Raw genomic sequence first — 17,828 nt, forward strand, 5'->3', positions numbered from 1 at the left:
AGTGGGATACAAGAAGGGAGGTGTGAGGAAGTCGAGGAAACAAGGGAATGAAGGACAGAGTATGGAAAAGGAGGGATGTTTTTAAATGGTTTTTGTCTTGCTTTGTTTATGTGTTTAGTTTAATGGGTCTAGGGTGGGTTTGTATTGTTTATATAGTGTATTGTTTTTGTTTTTTCTTGTCTTTTTTCTTTTTTGTCTGTTTTCTCTTCTACTTTTTGTAACTTTTAAAAGCAATAAATATTAATTAAAAAAAAAAAAAAAAGAACGGACCTCCAGAACGAATTAAGTACTTAACCCGAGGTACCACTGTATAGCTGCAGGCCATCTTGCTGCAGAGTGAGGTCCTGAGTTGGTGATCTATGAGTAGTATGGTGCAATAAATACTTCCTCTTTTCTTTCTTTCTTTCTTTTTCTTGTCTTTTCACGGCTTTTTTAGATCTTGGACTGTGTTGCCGATGGCATGGCCTTTGGGGCTCTGCTGCCCTGCGAGGAGTGCAAAGGGCAGTTTGTGTTCAAGGGCGACGCTTACTACTGTACGCGCTACATCACCGGTTGGACCAAGTGTGTTGCCAAGACGCAGACGCCCAAAAGGAAAGACTGGGTAATCCCAAAGGTAGGCAGTGCACCATGTTTTTAACTGCATATTTTAATTTATTTAATAGCTACACAAACAAACAGTCTCCATGTGCTGCCCAGTACTGTCATCCCTTCTCCTGCCTCCCTCACCATCATTCTGATGAAAATAGGTTTGGGCTGGACCGGAGAAATTGGACTGGCTCTGTCCCACGCACAGCTGCCTCGCTCCATCTTCAGCAATTGCCTTGGGGGTCAGGAGAGAAAGGAGGAGACAGATACTTCTCTCGTTTTTCCATCCCTTCCTCTCTCCATCTCTAGGAGTGCTTTTTTGCCCTATAGGACGCACCGGCCCATAGGACGCACCGGCCCATAGGACGCACCTAGTTTTTTGGGGGGGAGGGAATAAAGAAAAAAAATTATCCCCCCCCAGCTGGGCTCCCTAGGCTGCGGAAGCTGCGCGAAGCCCGAAGCTTGGGGCGTGCTGAGCTCAGCGCTCCCCAAGCTTCTGGGTGCAGGCAAGCTCTCCGCTAGCGGTGGGAGAGCTGCGCTAAGCCCGAAGCCTGGGGGCACGCTGAGCTCAGCGCGCCCCCCCCCCCAGGCTTCGGGGTGCAGGCAGCTCTCCCCAAGCCATGGGAGAGCTGCGCGAAGTCGTGCAGCTCTCCCACGGCTTGCAGATAGCTTCCTGAAGCCTGGAGAGTGAGAGGGGTCAGTGCGCACCGACCCCTCTTGCTCTCTCGAGGCTTCAGCAAAAGCCTGCATTCGCCCCATAGGACGCACACACATTTCCCCTTCATTTTTGGAGGGGGAAAAGTGCGTCCTATAGGGTGAAAAATACGGTGTTTTTCCCACAGTTGGCAGAGCCAGGCTTGCTTTGGTTGGCCCAGGGTCGGTCAAATGCATCTAAGCGATTCCTGTTCTGAACCACAGGTCCCAAGGGGAGCCTGTGTACTCGAGTGGTTTGACGCAAGGATGCCAAAGGAGGGCGTCCAAAACTCCGTCACGACCTGTTCCAGTGCTTTATTGTAAGAAAGAGCAAGCTTGCAGTAAATCAGCCTGCTGGGCTGGGCTGCCATCACAAACGCGGGAATTTTTGGTTTTATTAAGCAGAAATGGTTAGAGCCCTGTCTGGGATGGGTAACGGGGGTGCAGCCTAGATTCCCAGCAAAACCTCCCCCCCCCTCCACTGAGTTCGGAATGCAGAGGGGAATTCTAAGCAAAAATGTATTTACGATACGATACGATGATCTTTATTGTCATTGTCCCATACAGAACAATGACATTGAAAATAATAATAATAATAATAATAATAATAATAATAATAATAATAATAATTATTATTATTTATTATTTATACCCCGCCCATCTGGCTGGGTTTCCCCAGCCACTCTGGGCGGCTTCCAAAAGAATATTAAAATATACATAAGACATTCAAAAACCAAACAAGCCTGCTATCCCAGCCTGGTTAGCCCCCTGAAAACTCTGATACCCCATTTTTAAATACAATATACTCCCATAGAGACTCCTTACACTGTGTTTAAAACCAAAATCGCATTTGGATAGAAACTCTTTCTCAGGCGGCTAGTCCTAGTCTTTATAACCTTCTTCCAGAAGGCAGAAGCTGAAAGAGATCATTTCCGGGGTGCGCACTATCCTGCGCTATCTCTGCAGCTTTCTTATGGCACCTGGAAGCATAGATTTGATCCAAGGTGGGAAGAGTGCCCCCAGTTATTCTCTCCGCAGTCTTTACAACCCTGGACAGCATTGTTTTTCACCTGACCGTGCAGCTCCCAAACCCCTTGAAAGAAATTGTGTGTGGCTTCAAGTCTAGGGTGAATTACATTTACTGGAGAGAAGCAGGCCTCTAGTAGTGCAGAGGAATCTTCACAATAGCAAATATTATTCTCTGAATTAAGTTGATTTTGATCATTGCAGTAGCCTGTGGGATCTTCTCACGTGTGTTAACTTTTCTTACCCAAAACGCAGGAGTTCCGAGAAATTGCTTATCTAAAGAAATTCAAATTTAAGAAGCAGGATAGAGCATTCCCTCCAGAGGCTGCCTCTGAAAACTCCGCACTTCCTCCAACAGTTGCTACCCATATTACAGAGAACTCAGCTGCACCAGCAGGTAAATAACCTGCAGGCGTTGTTCATACTAAAGAGAAACTGATTTGATGAAGAAAAGTTTCCGAAATGTTTGCAGAATTGGCTGAAAGGGGTGAGGAAAGCACAGGGCAGAAATGGCCTTTTTCTGTCCTCTTGCTGCCACCTACTGTCTAAGTGGAGCATAATAAGCCCCCTAATATCAACTAACACAAGAGCTTTCCAAACTTTTCCTGTTGGTGACCCACTTTTGAGACATTTCGCGACACAGTAATTCAGTTCTTCCAGCAAACTGGAGGTTAAACTAAGCCCTTTTTCGAGCCCCAGGAGAAGTGCAGGGAGTGTTCGTATGGCACACCTACAGACTGCAGCCGACTCTCTTTTAACATGTCGTGACACACAGTTTGGGAAGCTCCAAACTAACAACTTACAACACTCTTCCCCAACCCTGGTGCCCATCACATGCTAGACTACAACTTCCATCAGCCAATGGTAAAGGATGATGGGAGTTGTAATCCAAAACATATGGAAGGCTTTAGGCCGGGGGGATGGAGGTGCAAAGAGGCTAGCCTGCGTGATGCAAATACAAGTTTTAATGCTTGTAGGCAGTGCCAGGCAAAGTCTTGGTGGTGATTAAGAACTTGACCTTCATGTAACTTCATGTAATAAACTCTATAAATTAAGCAATTCATACACATTTTCTTAAAATTTGGGTAACCTTGATGTGTGTGTGGGGGGGGTTCTCAATATGTTCAGAGTTTTTTGTGTCTTCTGTGTTTCTCCTGTACATCACACAGTCTGTGTTTACCTTTGAACTGCCAGGTAAACCGTTAAGTAGCATGAAGATTTTGATCGTTGGAAAACTGTCGAAGAACAAAGATGAAATCAAGTCTGTCATTGAGGAACTTGGAGGAAAGGTGACGGCTACTGTGAACAAAGCTGATCTGTGCATCAGCTCACAAAGTGAGTAATGCTCTTAATGGGCGGTGTTAAGAAACAGGAAGACTCCCAGTAGGAGAAGAGGGTGATGTTAGATGAGGTAACTAGTTAATATGAAAAGAAGAAGTACAGTGCAGTCTAGGACTGGGCAATAGATTGATATATTGTCTAAAGCCAATTTGAAGCCCCTATCGTGATATTGGTTTCATCATTTTTGACCTGGAAATATATCACGAATCGCCATGTGTGTGGTGCATTATGTGGGAAAAACCGTGAAGCCAGCCAATGCCTCTATATAGCTCCATCCTTATTTCAGACATTGTGATATATCAGTATATCACAGCGTTTAGCTGGTGATATATCAGGTTGAAAACCAGATAACTTCTAGCCCTAGTTCAGGCATTGGGATGTTATTGTGGTGCCACCTACCTTTTGAAACGCCCTCTTATTACATATCAGATGAGCACCTCTTACTGTCTTTTTGGTGCCTAGTGATGTCCACCCTTTTTCAACAAGCCTCTTGAGCAGAGAATCTTATGCTGGTCAGTATCAGCGTTGGGTTTGAAATTGGTTTTTATATGTTTTGTGGTTGTGTGCTATCAATGTCTTTGTTGGTAATTGTTTCGGGATGTTTCATGGGAAGTGGTTCGTAAGTTAAGTTAGATATAATTTATTACGGTCAGAGACCAGCTTATAAAACACACTTGGGGTACAGTCCCAGAAGGAAACCAAACAATTAAAACAATGTACAACAATAAATTTAAAATTTATAAATGCGATAAGCGTATAGACACTTAAAACTTTTAAGATAAACTACCGCAGAGAGCTGACCCAGATTTACCCATGGAACCAAGTTTGGGGATTTTCTTAATGAACTAGTTTGAGTCGGGAGATGGTATGTGCCTACAGATCTGTACACAGAATCTGGCGACCATCTGGGTCATCTTCTGATCTTTGCCTAACAGGAAAAGGTCGAATTTTTGCTTTTCCGGGAGATCAAGCCTCACCAGTAGGGGCTCAATAGTCTTACTACATGCCTCTTAATAAAAGGAACATCTAAAGAACAAGTGCTCTGGGCTTCCTATCACCCCCAATGAACAGGTGCAAAGTCTCTGAGCATATGGGACTTTTTTAAAGGCTCCTTCAGAGCCGAGCTCGTAAGTTAAAATAACTTGCATGTGCAAGAAAATCGCAAGAACAATGACACAGCGTGCTCTGCTTCCCTTTTCCAGAGGAGGTTGAGAAAATGAACAAGAAAATGGAAGAAGTGAAGGAGGCCCAGGTGCGCGTTGTCTCTGAGGAATTTCTCCAGGATGTGCAGTCCTCCAGCAAGGGTTTTCAGGAGCTGCTTTCGCTTCATGCTCTTTCTCCCTGGGGTGCTGAAGTTAAGCAGGAGCACAAAGCGGTTCCCGTGGGAGGAAAATCCAGCGTACAGTCGAACACGAAAAGTACCGGGAAGGTCAAGGAAGAGCAAGGTGAAAAACCCATGGGACTCCCAATTTTTTTTACTACTGTTCTTGGCATTTGTTACATTCAGGGTAGACCTCATCCTAGCAGCCAGTTTCGGGGTTCACTCCTGAAATTAAGGAGGCGATTAATGGAGGGAAGACTTAGAGTCACAGAATTGTGGAGTTGGAATTTACAGGACCATAAAATACAGCTTAACACTGCATCTCTCCCTCTCCTGATCCAGGAACGAGCAAATCGGAAAAGAAGATGAAGCTGACAGTTAAAGGAGGAGCTGCTGTGGATCCCGATTCAGGTGACCATTTCTGCATCTACTTTAGGGTTGCCAGAAGGTGACAGGACTCCTACACTTTTGCACCTTGAATAGTTGTCCAGAAGAGGGAATTTCAGCAAGTGCAGTTTGCATAGTAAGCTGAAATTCCCTCTTTACAACTTCTAAAAGGGTGCAGCCACTCTGTCCTTTTATGGATTGGGGACAGGTTGTAAATAAATTCCACCTGTTGAGAAGCCCCTTTGAAATGTCTCTCTGTGTGCTTCAGGGAAAGGGAGGGGGCATGTATTTCAGCATCTCTGTGCTATGTGTTCAAGTTAAAACAATAATTTGGATAAGGGTCAAATGCGTTTGCCCCTGTCTATGGTTGACTGCCTTTTTTTACAGGCTTGGAAGATTCTGCCCACGTCTTTGAAAAAGGTGGCAAAATCTTCAGTGCCACTCTTGGGCTGGTAGATATTACTAAAGGAACGAATTCGTATTACAAGCTTCAGCTGTTGGAAGATGACCGAGAAATCAGGTTTGCTTTTCTTCCTCTCTTCCCAAATAGAAAGTGTGCTGCAAATTTTTCTCCTGCTTGGCTCCTCTGTTTGAATCATTATTATTTTTTTGCGAGACTTGAACAAAAGATAGACCTTTGGTCTGATCCAGCAGGGGGGTTCCTAAGTTCTCTACACACTTACCTTGGAGTAGATCCTATTGAACTAGGTGGCTCTCTCTGCTGATACTTGCATAGGGCAGCACCCTTAGTCCTGTCTGTGTCTCCTTTGAAGATGTAACAGAGTTATTTTACGGCATAGACTCTCATGGACTTGAATGCAAACGCAAGATTTACAGTCTGCCATTTATGTTTGATGTTTAATAAAAAGGTTTTTGTCTTACTGTTGGTTTTAAACCGGCACAACAAAGTCAGGAGGACCCCCTATTGCTGCTGTTGTGAATTGATTGATTAAAGTGTTCCTATCCTACCTTTCAGGCCCTCATCAGTTGGGCTGGAAGGAGCAAGGCAGCTCACAAGAACAGGTTAAAAAAAAGTAAAACAAAATGGAGAGCCAGAAACCTGAATCAACTTAACCTTAAATCCCAGCAGCAAGGGGAAATGGTCACTGTCCTTTTTTAATTTACTTTTGACTTTGATGGAAATGTCAGACTTTATTTTCTGCCCAGAAAAAACTGTTTAGTTTCCTTACCTTCAAACCCCTTTGTAGACAATCTTATCTGTCTTGAGTGACATCAAGCAAGCCTATCAATCAAGATGGTTCTTTCCTTTGTTCAGCATCTGCCTTTGTTGTTACACTCGATCAAAAGCTGTGTACAGTTCAAAGTGTGCTGTTTTAGTTCTGAAGAAACTCTTATGCAGGAAATATCTTTGCCCCAGCCAGGATGTTAAGAGATGATGGGAGTTGTGGTCCAGCAATATATAGAGAAAACCATCGAGGTTGATTCCACCTGCCAATTTCTCCCCTTTCCCTCTGAATTTAGATACTGGGTATTCCGCTCTTGGGGACGTGTTGGCACAGTCATTGGAAGCAACAAGCTAGAGCAGATGCCATCGAAAGAAGAAGCCATTGAGCACTTCCTGAATCTGTATGAGGAAAAGACAGGCAACTCGTGGCATTCCAAGAATTTCACTAAATATCCCAAAAAATTCTATCCTCTGGAAATAGACTATGGGCAGGTAACTTGGGTGACCCTGTTTAAAATCGCAACTGTATCAAAGATCACGCAAGCAGGAAATACTTATGAGAAGTCCAAACAGCAGGTTTTTAACACCAATGTGCATGTGTGAACTTCCATCTAAAATTAAACATTTGAGTCGATATAAGACCCACAGCTGTTGAAATAGGTACCCACACAAAATTTATTAAAAAATAAATTCATTTTTTTAAAAAAACAGCTTCAGATGTTGCAAGGACAATGAGGTCCTCAGACAGCTGTGTAATGGACAGGGGGTGTTTATCTTGCCAGGCTGGAAGTAGAAGTCTTTTGGCAACCATAAGGGCTTGTAACATTCACTGTTGTTTACCTATTGTTAATCCCATGCTATAGAAATATAGCTTTAAAATATATGCTACCGGCAAATATCAATGATTTTGCTATATACCAACAGACAAGAACTACTAATACTAATAATAATAATATGCAAACGTACTAGCTCTGGACTTGAATTTCCCAAGCATTGGGGGTGGGGAGAGATTGCCCAGGATTTTAACTGATTTTATATCTACTGCTTTTTGTATTTTTACTGTTGCTACAATAACTGCTTTTGTTTCTGATGTTTTTGATCTGTTTTATATTTGTTTTATGGTTCTCTTTTGTAGGCTATCTTGGAAATCTAGATTAATAAAATTCATGGTGTTTTTTAAAAAGGAATCCCTGAATTTTGGGAAATTAATTGGACGCAACTGGAAATCAATCTTATTTCTTTTACAGGAAAAAAAGATCTATTGAACCAGTTGATTCAAAACACAGTGTTAGGATTTTGCTTTAAATGCTTTGGGGTGGGGTGGAAATGCCTGAGCTATAAGATCACTAGAAAACTGCATGAACATCTTCAACTTGGAGTATTTAATCAGCATCCATTCTTGCTTCAGAATCTCTGCACGTGTAAACAGATATTGGTGGTCTTCCCCCCCCCCCCTCCATAGGATGAAGAAGCAGTGAAGAAGCTGACCGTGAGTGCAGGAACCAAATCCAAGCTTCCTAAGGCAGTCCAGGACCTCATCAAGATGATATTTGATGTGGAAAGCATGAAGAAAGCCATGGTGGAATTTGAGGTTACTAAGCATCTTTGGCCTAATCCCTTTGTCGCTCTCCCTTTTGTTCACCGTGTGATACAATGGCAGCAGTGCTTTCTTAACACTAGCCATTTTCCCATGGGGTTCAGTAGTCAGTGGTGGCGGCACTCAATAATGAGAAATTCCCCCACATGAAACTGAGGTGATACAGCGCTTACAGCATCTTCAGAGTGTGATGCTCTTAAATAGACCTTTAAACAGATAACTCGTAAAAAGCAAAACAAAAAGTTTATCTGTTCTCTTCGTGGAACATTCTACTTTAAGACATTGAGCTTTTCAATAAGCATTCTTTGAACGTTTTCACATAACGACAAGTCTCACGTTGATTCCTTCCATTTATCTCATTGCCAGATTGACCTCCAGAAGATGCCTTTGGGGAAGCTAAGCAAGAGACAAATCCAGAGTGCATACTCCATCCTTAATGAGGTGCAGCAGGTGAGGATGAAATAAAGGGCACCTTTAGAATGGTTGAGGGAATTCTTGAATTCTTAGCGCTTCTCCCCTCCCAAAAATTGCACTTCTTTCCCCCCCCCCCCTAAACCTCCCTTTTCATAAAGGCAAGATGAAGAGTCTTTGTTATATAGTGAAAGTTGCTCTATAGTTGCTCTATTCTCTTTCTCTTGTTTCTTGTTCATCAGAATGGCTGTGCCAGAAGGGAGTGATTTGATTATGTGATTATTTCTCAGCTGAGGTGATACTGAAGCCTTTGAAGTGTATGGCTTGGCATTCCATGGAAGTCAAGCTAGATTGACAGCTTTTATAAACTCTCTTGTTAAATTTGGTGGGGCTGCGCTGTCAGCTAGTTTGGCCTAATGTTACTGTCGGAAGAGTTCTTCACTGCGCACCCAAGAAAGTGACCAGAAATGGGAATTGGGATTGAGCCCAAGTCTGTACTTTGCTCCCTGCTTACTTGTTCAGCATATTACAAAGGAAAATCTTCATGTCCTAAGCAAGCATTTTAAGAGTTCATGCTTGCTGTTTTAAAATAAATGTAAGACAGATTCAAATAAATGTAACTGTCTTTTAGGGCCTGTCTAACCCTATTAACTTGATTCACTATGGGATGGATTTGTGAACAAGATTGAATTGAAAATACCATATTTTCCGCTCTATAGGACGCACTTTTTCCCCTCCAAAAATTAAGGGGAAATGTGTGTGCGTCCTATTGAGCGAATGCAGGCTCCTTGGCTTCAGCGATAGCAACGCGAAGCCTCCAAAGCACAGAGGGAGCGTACCCCCACGCTCCGGAGGCTACGCGTTGCTTTCGCTGAAGCCTGGAGAGCGAGAGGGGTCAGTGAGCACCGACCCCTCTCGCTCTCCAGGCTTCAGGGATAGCCACCTGAAGCCTTTGGAGCGCAGCGCGAGGTCCTGCTGTGCTCCAAAGGCTTCAGGCGGCTATCCCTGAAGCCTTTGGAGCGCAGCGGGAACTCGCACTGTGCTCCAAAGGCTTCACAACCTTGCCGCCGCTCCCGGACCTGTTCTGGGGTCGGGGGAAGCTCGCTGTCTTGGCTTCTGCCAAAGCCGCGCGCAGCCTCTCCCAGCTGGAGAGGTTGCGCACGTCTAAAGAGGAAGCCAAGACAGCCAGCGGGATGGATTCCGCTCACTGTCTTGGCTTCTTTGCTCTTTGGGGCTGGGGGTGGGGTGGGAAATAAGATTTTTTTCCCTTGATTCCCCCCCCCCCTAAAAACTATGTGTGCCTTATGGAGCGAAAAATATGGTAAATGGGAGAGCTGCTTTTACGGAAGTGTTGGTTTTCCAGAAAACTTGTTCTTGCTAAAGTTATAAATGTGTGACCTGAACTAAGCCTAGCTTTTTGTAAGTGAAGTCACTCAGGTACACATATTTGCTGATTTTTATTATTATTTTTATTTTGTTGCTTTTCCTTTTTATGTAGGCAGTTTCTGATGGTGGCACCGATTCACAGATATTGGATCTTTCCAACCGCTTCTACACTCTGATCCCCCATGACTTTGGGATGAAGAAGCCTCCTCTTTTAAATAATCTAGATTACATTAAGGTATTGATGGGGAACCTCTGGCGCAAACGGCAGCATTTAGTTTTGACAGCTGGCCCTTAAAGCACAGAAATAAAATAAATTGTGTACCAACTCCTAGAGCAGATGGGCAATCTGCACACTTCAGGCTTATTTCAGGTGGGGTGGAGGGAAACCCAAAAGATAGATGCATATTAGGGGGCATGAATGGACAGAGGGGGAGACAAAATGGATGGAGCAATGGAAGAGAGGGGCAGGAATCTCTCTGAATGTGATGAGTTCAGACATCAGGTGAGAGTGAACTGCCCCTTAACCAGAGGCCCACTGAGCAGAGGGCAAAAGAGAGATCTGCATAGCACAATAATAATAATATATTATTTCTACGCAGCCCATGTGGCTGGATTTCCCCAGCCACTCTGGGTGGCTCCCAACAGAATATTAAAAACACAGTAAAACACCAAACATTAAAAGCTTCCCTAACCAGGGCTGCCTTCAGATGTCTTCTAAAAGTCAGATAGTTGTTTATTTCCTTGACATCTGGTGGGAGGGTGTTCCACAGGGTGGGCGCCACTACTGAGAAGGCCCTCTGCCTGGTTCCCTGTAACCTCACTTCTCGCAGTGAGGGAACCACCAGAAGGCCCTCGGCGCTGGATCTCAGGGTCCTGGCTGAGTGATGGGGGTGGAGACGCTCCTTCAGGTATACTGGGCCAAGGCCGTTTACGGTTTTAAAGGTCAGCACCAACACTTTGAAGTGTGCTCAGAGAGAGCAGGGTGTTGGAATTGAACCAGAGAGATTTGGGTTCATAGCCTTGCTCGGCCTTAAAAATTAGTGGGTGACCTATCACTAGCCCTCAGCTTAATCAACCTCATGGATTGATTTGTGGGGGTAAATGAGTGGAAGGGGAGGAACTATGTTGACAGGCTTAAATCTGGGACAAAAAATTTACTGTTATCAGGACGGTGCTGCTGACCTTGTATCCGACTTCCTTAGCAGCAATGCGACATGTAGATCCCCACACAATCTATTGGGGCTAAGTCCTTAGGCCATGAAATGTGTTTGCTGCCAAGAATAACCGCATCTTCTTGTTTTATCAAGTCCAAGGTGGAGATGTTGGACAATCTGCTTGACATTGAGGTCGCCTACAGCCTACTCAGAAGTGGGGGTCAGGATGGGGATAAAGATCCAATAGATGTGAACTATGAAAAGCTCAAAACAGATATCAAGGTAAGATATCATGGCACAGAAACAAGGCTGTTGTATATCTCAAAACAACACAAGCTGAAGACACCCACCCAGTGTTGACAGGCAGTTTGGATGGCTATACCTACAAAGCACATTTTGTTATTTGCTTGGAGATACCAGACAAGGGACACAATTTCAACCTGGGTTCAACTTACTCCCAGGGTAAATAAGCTTCAAAGACACCTCTAGGGTCAGGCCTTCCATCTGTGCCTTGCCTGTCTCTTTCTGAACCCCTATTTAAAGGGAGATAGGTTTATGAAGAAGAGCCGGAAGAGCACCAAAGCCAGATTTCCTGCATTAGGAGAAGTGGTCCTGTCTGCAGTCTAGTCTTTGCAGCTCCCTGGATGCCGCTCAGCTGGGCTTTCAGGATCAACCACAGGATACCTCTGAGAAAATGTCCTAACTCATGGGTGCTGAACCAGTATTTTTTCTTGTCATTGTCCCCTTTCAAAATAAGGCCAAACCTCCCGGCTCAATAGGAACATGAAATCATTTAAATTGTGTAATACTTTTAATGGCCTAATGTGTTCTTAGCATTCTTTTCGCTTCAGGTTTTCAATACTTTCCCCCATTAATTTCCTTCAAAGGTAGTAGATAAAGACTCGGAAGAAGCGAAGATCCTAAAGCAGTATGTTAAGAATACCCATGCAAGCACCCACAACGCATATGACTTGAAAGTCATGGAGGTAGGTTCTGACTGGGGATCGAAAATAATTGTTTAAATTCAAAATCGGTCATTTTAACACACAATAAAACAAGTAAAATGACCGGTTCTGAACTAACCTTTGTGTAGAATAGTATTCCATATGCGAAAACCTATAGTATAGGAACACAAGCTCTTCTGAGAGCCAGTGTGGTGTAGTGGTTAAGAGCGGTAGACTCGTAATCTGGTGAACCGGGTTCGCGTCTCCGCTCCTCCACATGAAGCTGCTGGGTGACCTTGGGCCAGTCACACTTCTTTGAAGTCTCTCAGCCCCACTCACCTCACAGAGTGTTTGTTGTGGGGGAGGAAGGGAAAGGAGAATGTTAGCCGCTTTGAGACTCCTTCGGGTAGTGATAAAGCGGGATATCAAATCCAAACTCTTCTTCTGTGAGTGAGGCTCTGTGAGTTGCTCACTATATGTGTATATACCCTGGGACCTTTGGGTGAAGGGTGGGAAATAAATACCAGTTGGAATGCCAGTTGCTGGGGTGCAAGAGGAGGTCTCATGTCTTGCTTGTGGGCTTCACATAGGCATCTGGGTGGTGGCTGTAGGAGAAGAATGCTGACCTAGAAAGTCCAGACAGGACAGTTGTGGGTTTTATTTTGTTTTGTTTTTGCAGGTTAAGGATTGAGGATGGGATGGGCCATGGGATTGAGTCTTCTCTTTTCATATTCTTCTTTCTTGGTCAGTAGCCTGTCTGGGATTCCCCAGTCCCAGGTCACATGAAAACCCAGCCCATGCAGCTGTCTCGTTCATTTTTGGTCAAGTGGTTTTTTTCCCCCTCCCCCCAAACCCAAGTCTAAAGTATGGAAATTCGAACCTTCAAAGCCACCTTAATTCTTAGATGGCTGAAACGAAATGTGGCATCAAGCATTTCCATATCTCGAGCAATCTGGAAGATTTAATTTTCCCAGAGAATTCTGAATTTAACATTTTGTGTATAACTTGTGCTGGCAAGGCCCACGTATGTGCTGTGTTTGTGGCCTGTTCTGCATGATGTGCTAAGCTGAACACGAGGGCACGTGGGCATCTGGGCAAGAACTTGGCAGCCGCTTTGCTCCTCCGTGGCCCTTTCTGCTGCCTTTCAAGGCTTGGCTGAGTGTATCATCCAAATCAGGCTCATGGTTAAGCTCACTAGCCATGAACTGTAACCCACAGCAGCAAGGACAAGCTGTAGCTGTAGTGGTAAACATCAGCCTTGCATGCACAAGGTTCCAGGTCCAGTCCCTGGCGTCTCCATATAGGGCTGGGAGAGACCATTGTCTGGAAGAGCTTCTCCCAATCAGCATAGACATTACTGAGCTAGGTAGACCAATGGTCTTTAGTATAAGGCAGCTTGTGAAATGGTTTTTCAGTGATCACATATCTTGATGTATGGTTCGTTCCCTCTCTTCTCCACACCTCTCCATCCCTTCCGAAGATTTTCAAGATTGAGCGGGAAGGAGAAGTTCAGCGTTATAGGCCATTCCAGGAGTTGCACAACCGTCAGTTGCTCTGGCACGGTTCTCGCACAACCAACTACGCTGGCATCTTGTCGCAGGGTCTCCGAATAGCTCCTCCTGAAGCTCCTGTGGTATGTACAAGACTAGTTTGCTAGTGTATTGCGTGTAGAAACAGAACTTTTAATCCCTCTCCCCAAAAAAACCCTTTTTGGTTTCCATGTACAATAGAAAGAAGGAAGTGTGACCTGCAACAAAATGTTGCCATGTGGGGAGTTCCTGTTCAATGCCTTCCTCCAGTGGATACTCCCAGATTTCCACTCCCACCTATTTTCAAGGCTTTTTTCTCCCCAACAATCAGTCAGTATTCCATCAGCTCCTAATCAGTCAGCTACTGAGCATGTGCGGTCCGCACTGGGGGTAGCCAGTATGATGTCATCTAGATGCTGCTGAACTGCAACACCCACCTGCCCCAGTCAGTATGGCCCATGGTCATGGAATTTGTAGCCCAGCAACATCTGTGGGGCACCACATTGCCTCTCCCCGTCCTAAAGGTTCTGAATATATTTTTCCTTTGATTCTGAACTTCTGCAAACTTTGGAGTTTCCCCCAAGCCTGTCGATAACTCCTCCTTGCATGGCGGCTGGTGCTGTTCAGTCTGCGTAAGCAATGGCCCTGGTAACCGGAACATCAGAAGTAGGGGGAACGACTAAACATCTAATCTACTACTTGCCTGGAGATGTACCATTGGAAACCATATTAATGTGGCTCAGGCTAGCCAAAACAACCTTCAAAAACATTCCATTAAGATAATGGCTCAAGAAAGTATTCCTCTAATACAGCTCGGGGTATGAATGTTTTTGCATATGTCTACGTAAGTAGCATGTCTCCGTCTGCTGAAGTGGAGAGAGAATGAGGCATACTAGTCAAACTGCCCAAGTAATTTTGTGTAAGCCTGCCTTTTCCCCTACATTCAGAATTCTGGCAAGATGTATGCATTATTTTATTTCAAAACCATTTCTGCCCTGCTAATATCTAGCTTTTCAAAATGTTGTTAGCCTTTCGTTCAACTTAAAGCGCCCAAGGCAGCAAAGGGTAGACAAATGAACATAAAAGCAGGCCATGAGAAAAGCACAAAAAAGTGAGAAATACAGCAAATACATCCCAGATAGCAGGCTGCTTTAAAAAGTGCAAGCATCCAAGGGAGTCAAGCAGACATACCAATAACATTTAAGCAATACTAATAAGTGTCAAGCATAGTAGGAAGAATTTAAAGACAGCTCCCTATACATCAGAATTGAATCACAGAATTGCAGAGTTGGAAGGGACTCCAGGGGTCATCTATTCCAACTCCTTCAATGCAAGAATCTCCACTAAAGCATCCATCGTAGAGGAAGGCCTTTACAATGAGGTTCTCACTCTCACCCCATAAATCCAGCCCTTTGGGAATGGTGATCTGAGACCCATCACCATTGTAACCTGATACCTCACCCACCTGGCTGGGTTTCCCCAGCCACTCTGGGCGGCATCCAACAAAAGATTAAAAATACATTAAAACATCAGACATTAAACAGGGCTGCCTTCAGATTTCTTCTAAACATCAGATAGTTTATTTCTTTGACATCTGGTGGGAGGGCGTTCCACAGGGCGGGTGCCACTACCGAGAAGGCCCTCTGCCTGGTTCCCTGTAACTTTGCTCCTTGCAGTGTGGGAACCGCCAGAAGGCGCTTGGCGCTGGACCTCAGTGTCCGGGCAGAATGATGGGGGTGGAGACACTCCTTCAGGTATAATATCCATATATTTTTAACCAGGTTTCACAAAACAGGAAGTTGCAGTCTGTCCTCAATTCCTCTGTTTTCTCACTAGACTTCTCTGATGAGCTGATTTTTGGCTGTTAAACTGTCGCCGTTCTTTTCCTTCTAGACGGGCTACATGTTTGGTAAAGGTATCTACTTTGCTGATATGGTGTCCAAGAGTGCCAACTATTGTCACACCTCTCAGACTGACCCGATTGGCTTAATCTTGCTGGGAGAAGTTGCCCTTGGAAACATGTAAGTCAAGTGTGTTTAGAGTACTTTTGCACCATGTACAGTGATGCAACTCCTAACTTCAAAGTATCTTAAATCCAAATTTGGAACTCGACTGATTTTTAAGAACCCTTTCACCAAGTTGATTATTTGCAAAATATAAATGCTTGTGCTGCGTTCATCAAATGGCAGGCTTTAAATCACGGTGAGTCTTATTAAAGGGTTGCATTCTGAAGTGGTGAAATCGTGCATCAGCTGAATCTGCGAACCACTGTTCCAAACTGAAAAGGAAAGGCTTTTTCTTCAAATGTATTTGATGTACTGCTCTAAGTCCTCCTCTCTGTTTGCTAGGTATGAGTTGAAGAATGCATCCCACATAACCAAGCTGCCGAAAGGAAAACACAGTGTCAAAGGTAAAACCCCATTGGAAATGCTGCTACAAATGGGGACTCAAAGACTGCAAGCAAATTTGCCATAGTAGCCAAGGCTGGCCCTGGGCTTTTGGCCAAATTCCTTCAAACTTGTTGGGAAAAGATCTGCAAACTGTTTGGTGACTTCTGCAGTTATTTTAGGTCAATAGAATATGTTTTTAAAACCCAAAAATATATTTACTGACAATTTTAGCTGAATAGCAAATTATAAGATTGGATATTCTAATGCATCAATGCTAACATGATGCACTGCATATATCCTCAAAGCTGGATATGAGAGATCTGGGTTGAAATCCCTTGCTCTGTCACAGAGCTCACCAAGTAGTTCTTATGAGGGAATGTGGCCTTGAGATGCAGAAGATCCCCCATCTCTGGTATATGCAAACAGAAACCCATTTCACAAAAAGCTTGGATCTAGTGGCTATCTAGTAGAACTGGATTGTCTGGATATCTAATAATATCCTGTTGTAAATCTTTGTGAGCAGTAACAAAGGATTGGATCAGGACTTCAAATCAATAGGGCAAGTGACTTGTCCCATTGATTTCAGCAGGAACTATGTGGGAACTTGTGCATAAAGCTCCTATCCCACCTTGCTATGCTCATGAAGCAGTCAGGGCTGCTTTGCAACAATCTAAAATCACAATGCAATGAAACTCTAAAGAATGCCTCAGTAAAAACGCATAAAATTCACAATAAAAGAAACATTGCAGCACAATCCTAGCCATGTCTTCTCAGAAGTAAGCCATATTCAGTTGAATGTGACTTACTTCCAAGTAACTGGGATTAGGATTGCAGCCTTAGTCTGGATTTAGCAGGTAGTGCCTTTCCCAGTTTCACCTGAGCAAAGTACTATATATAGATTTCTTGACACCAAAGAAATGAGTGAAAATTAGTCACGATTCAGGTAAGTTCAGAGTTGCTTAATGCATATGTGCACCTGTCAGTTGCAATTTTGTTTGCTTTTCCTCCTATTTAGGCTTGGGCAAAACAGCACCAGATCCCACAGCCACTACCTCTCTCAATGGCGTAGAAGTTCCTTTAGGCAATGGAATACCATCAGGAGTTAGCAATACCTGTCTTCTGTATAACGAGTATCCTTTGAACAGTATTTTTCTAGGAACGTGGAATCATAGAGTTGGAAGGGGCCAGGAAGTGAGTCTAGTTTAGCCCCCTGCCAGTGCAGGAAATCCATTCCTACAGCATCCCTGATAGGGGATAATCACGGCCATAGAGCAGAGCTGGCCTGCCTGCCGATGGCTGCTTCTGGACAATTGAATGCCACCATCAGGAAGGGATACTGACCTCCTAACATCAGTATGAGACTGAATGTGAGTAACTTTATTCTGCAGTTTGGAAAGCATGGCACCCAAACCCCTTGATTTCCACAGGAGTCGTGAAGCAAAACGGGAGTGTGGAGCACCCTCTCCTTCCACTAGTACTTAAGATTTTTTAAAAACTGTTCTCAGTGGGTGTGCTTTGATTGCCCTCCAAGCTTGTCAGGGGCTGCTGGGTGCGGGAGCGGGGCATTTGATCAATTGCACACTGATGTATTGGCGTTCTATTCCTGGAAGAGATAGGGGCCTTGTTCCTTCAGCCTTCACTCGATGGACAAGTATTGGCTCTACATAGAGCTCCTCCTGGTGACAGTTCAAAAGCTACCTTGTTAAAAAGCCAGCATCCTTTAGGATCCTAAGAAAACTGTTGTAGGCCGACAACAGTTGGTTCCTCTAGTTATTATTGTCTACACTGAGGAGCCGTGGCTCTCTGGGGTTTGAATCCTTTATCTTAGTTGGGAATTGGGTAATAAGGACCATAAAGTATCAGTGCTCCTGCAGCTAT

At 44.2% G+C, this 17,828-nt stretch overlaps 1 protein-coding gene across 1 annotated transcript in view; it reads left to right on the forward strand.

The window, feature by feature from the left end:
* Nucleotides 1-17,828, forward strand: part of PARP1 (poly(ADP-ribose) polymerase 1) — a 37,884-nt gene that overhangs the window by 18,788 nt on the left and 1,268 nt on the right. Inside the window, exons 7-22 of the mRNA XM_083496040.1 lie at nt 437-613; nt 2,560-2,701; nt 3,499-3,639; nt 4,848-5,090; nt 5,309-5,377; nt 5,741-5,873; nt 6,836-7,031; nt 8,002-8,130; nt 8,503-8,586; nt 10,046-10,168; nt 11,241-11,369; nt 11,975-12,073; nt 13,512-13,664; nt 15,454-15,581; nt 15,909-15,970; nt 16,966-17,080. Coding sequence (XP_083352166.1) covers nt 437-613; nt 2,560-2,701; nt 3,499-3,639; nt 4,848-5,090; nt 5,309-5,377; nt 5,741-5,873; nt 6,836-7,031; nt 8,002-8,130; nt 8,503-8,586; nt 10,046-10,168; nt 11,241-11,369; nt 11,975-12,073; nt 13,512-13,664; nt 15,454-15,581; nt 15,909-15,970; nt 16,966-17,080 — 2,123 coding nt within the window. The remainder of the gene's footprint in view (nt 1-436; nt 614-2,559; nt 2,702-3,498; nt 3,640-4,847; nt 5,091-5,308; nt 5,378-5,740; nt 5,874-6,835; nt 7,032-8,001; nt 8,131-8,502; nt 8,587-10,045; nt 10,169-11,240; nt 11,370-11,974; nt 12,074-13,511; nt 13,665-15,453; nt 15,582-15,908; nt 15,971-16,965; nt 17,081-17,828) is intronic.

Source organism: Podarcis liolepis, assembly GCF_965112155.1.
Source record: "Podarcis liolepis genome assembly, chromosome: 3".
Taxonomy (NCBI): Eukaryota; Metazoa; Chordata; class Lepidosauria; order Squamata; family Lacertidae; genus Podarcis; species Podarcis liolepis.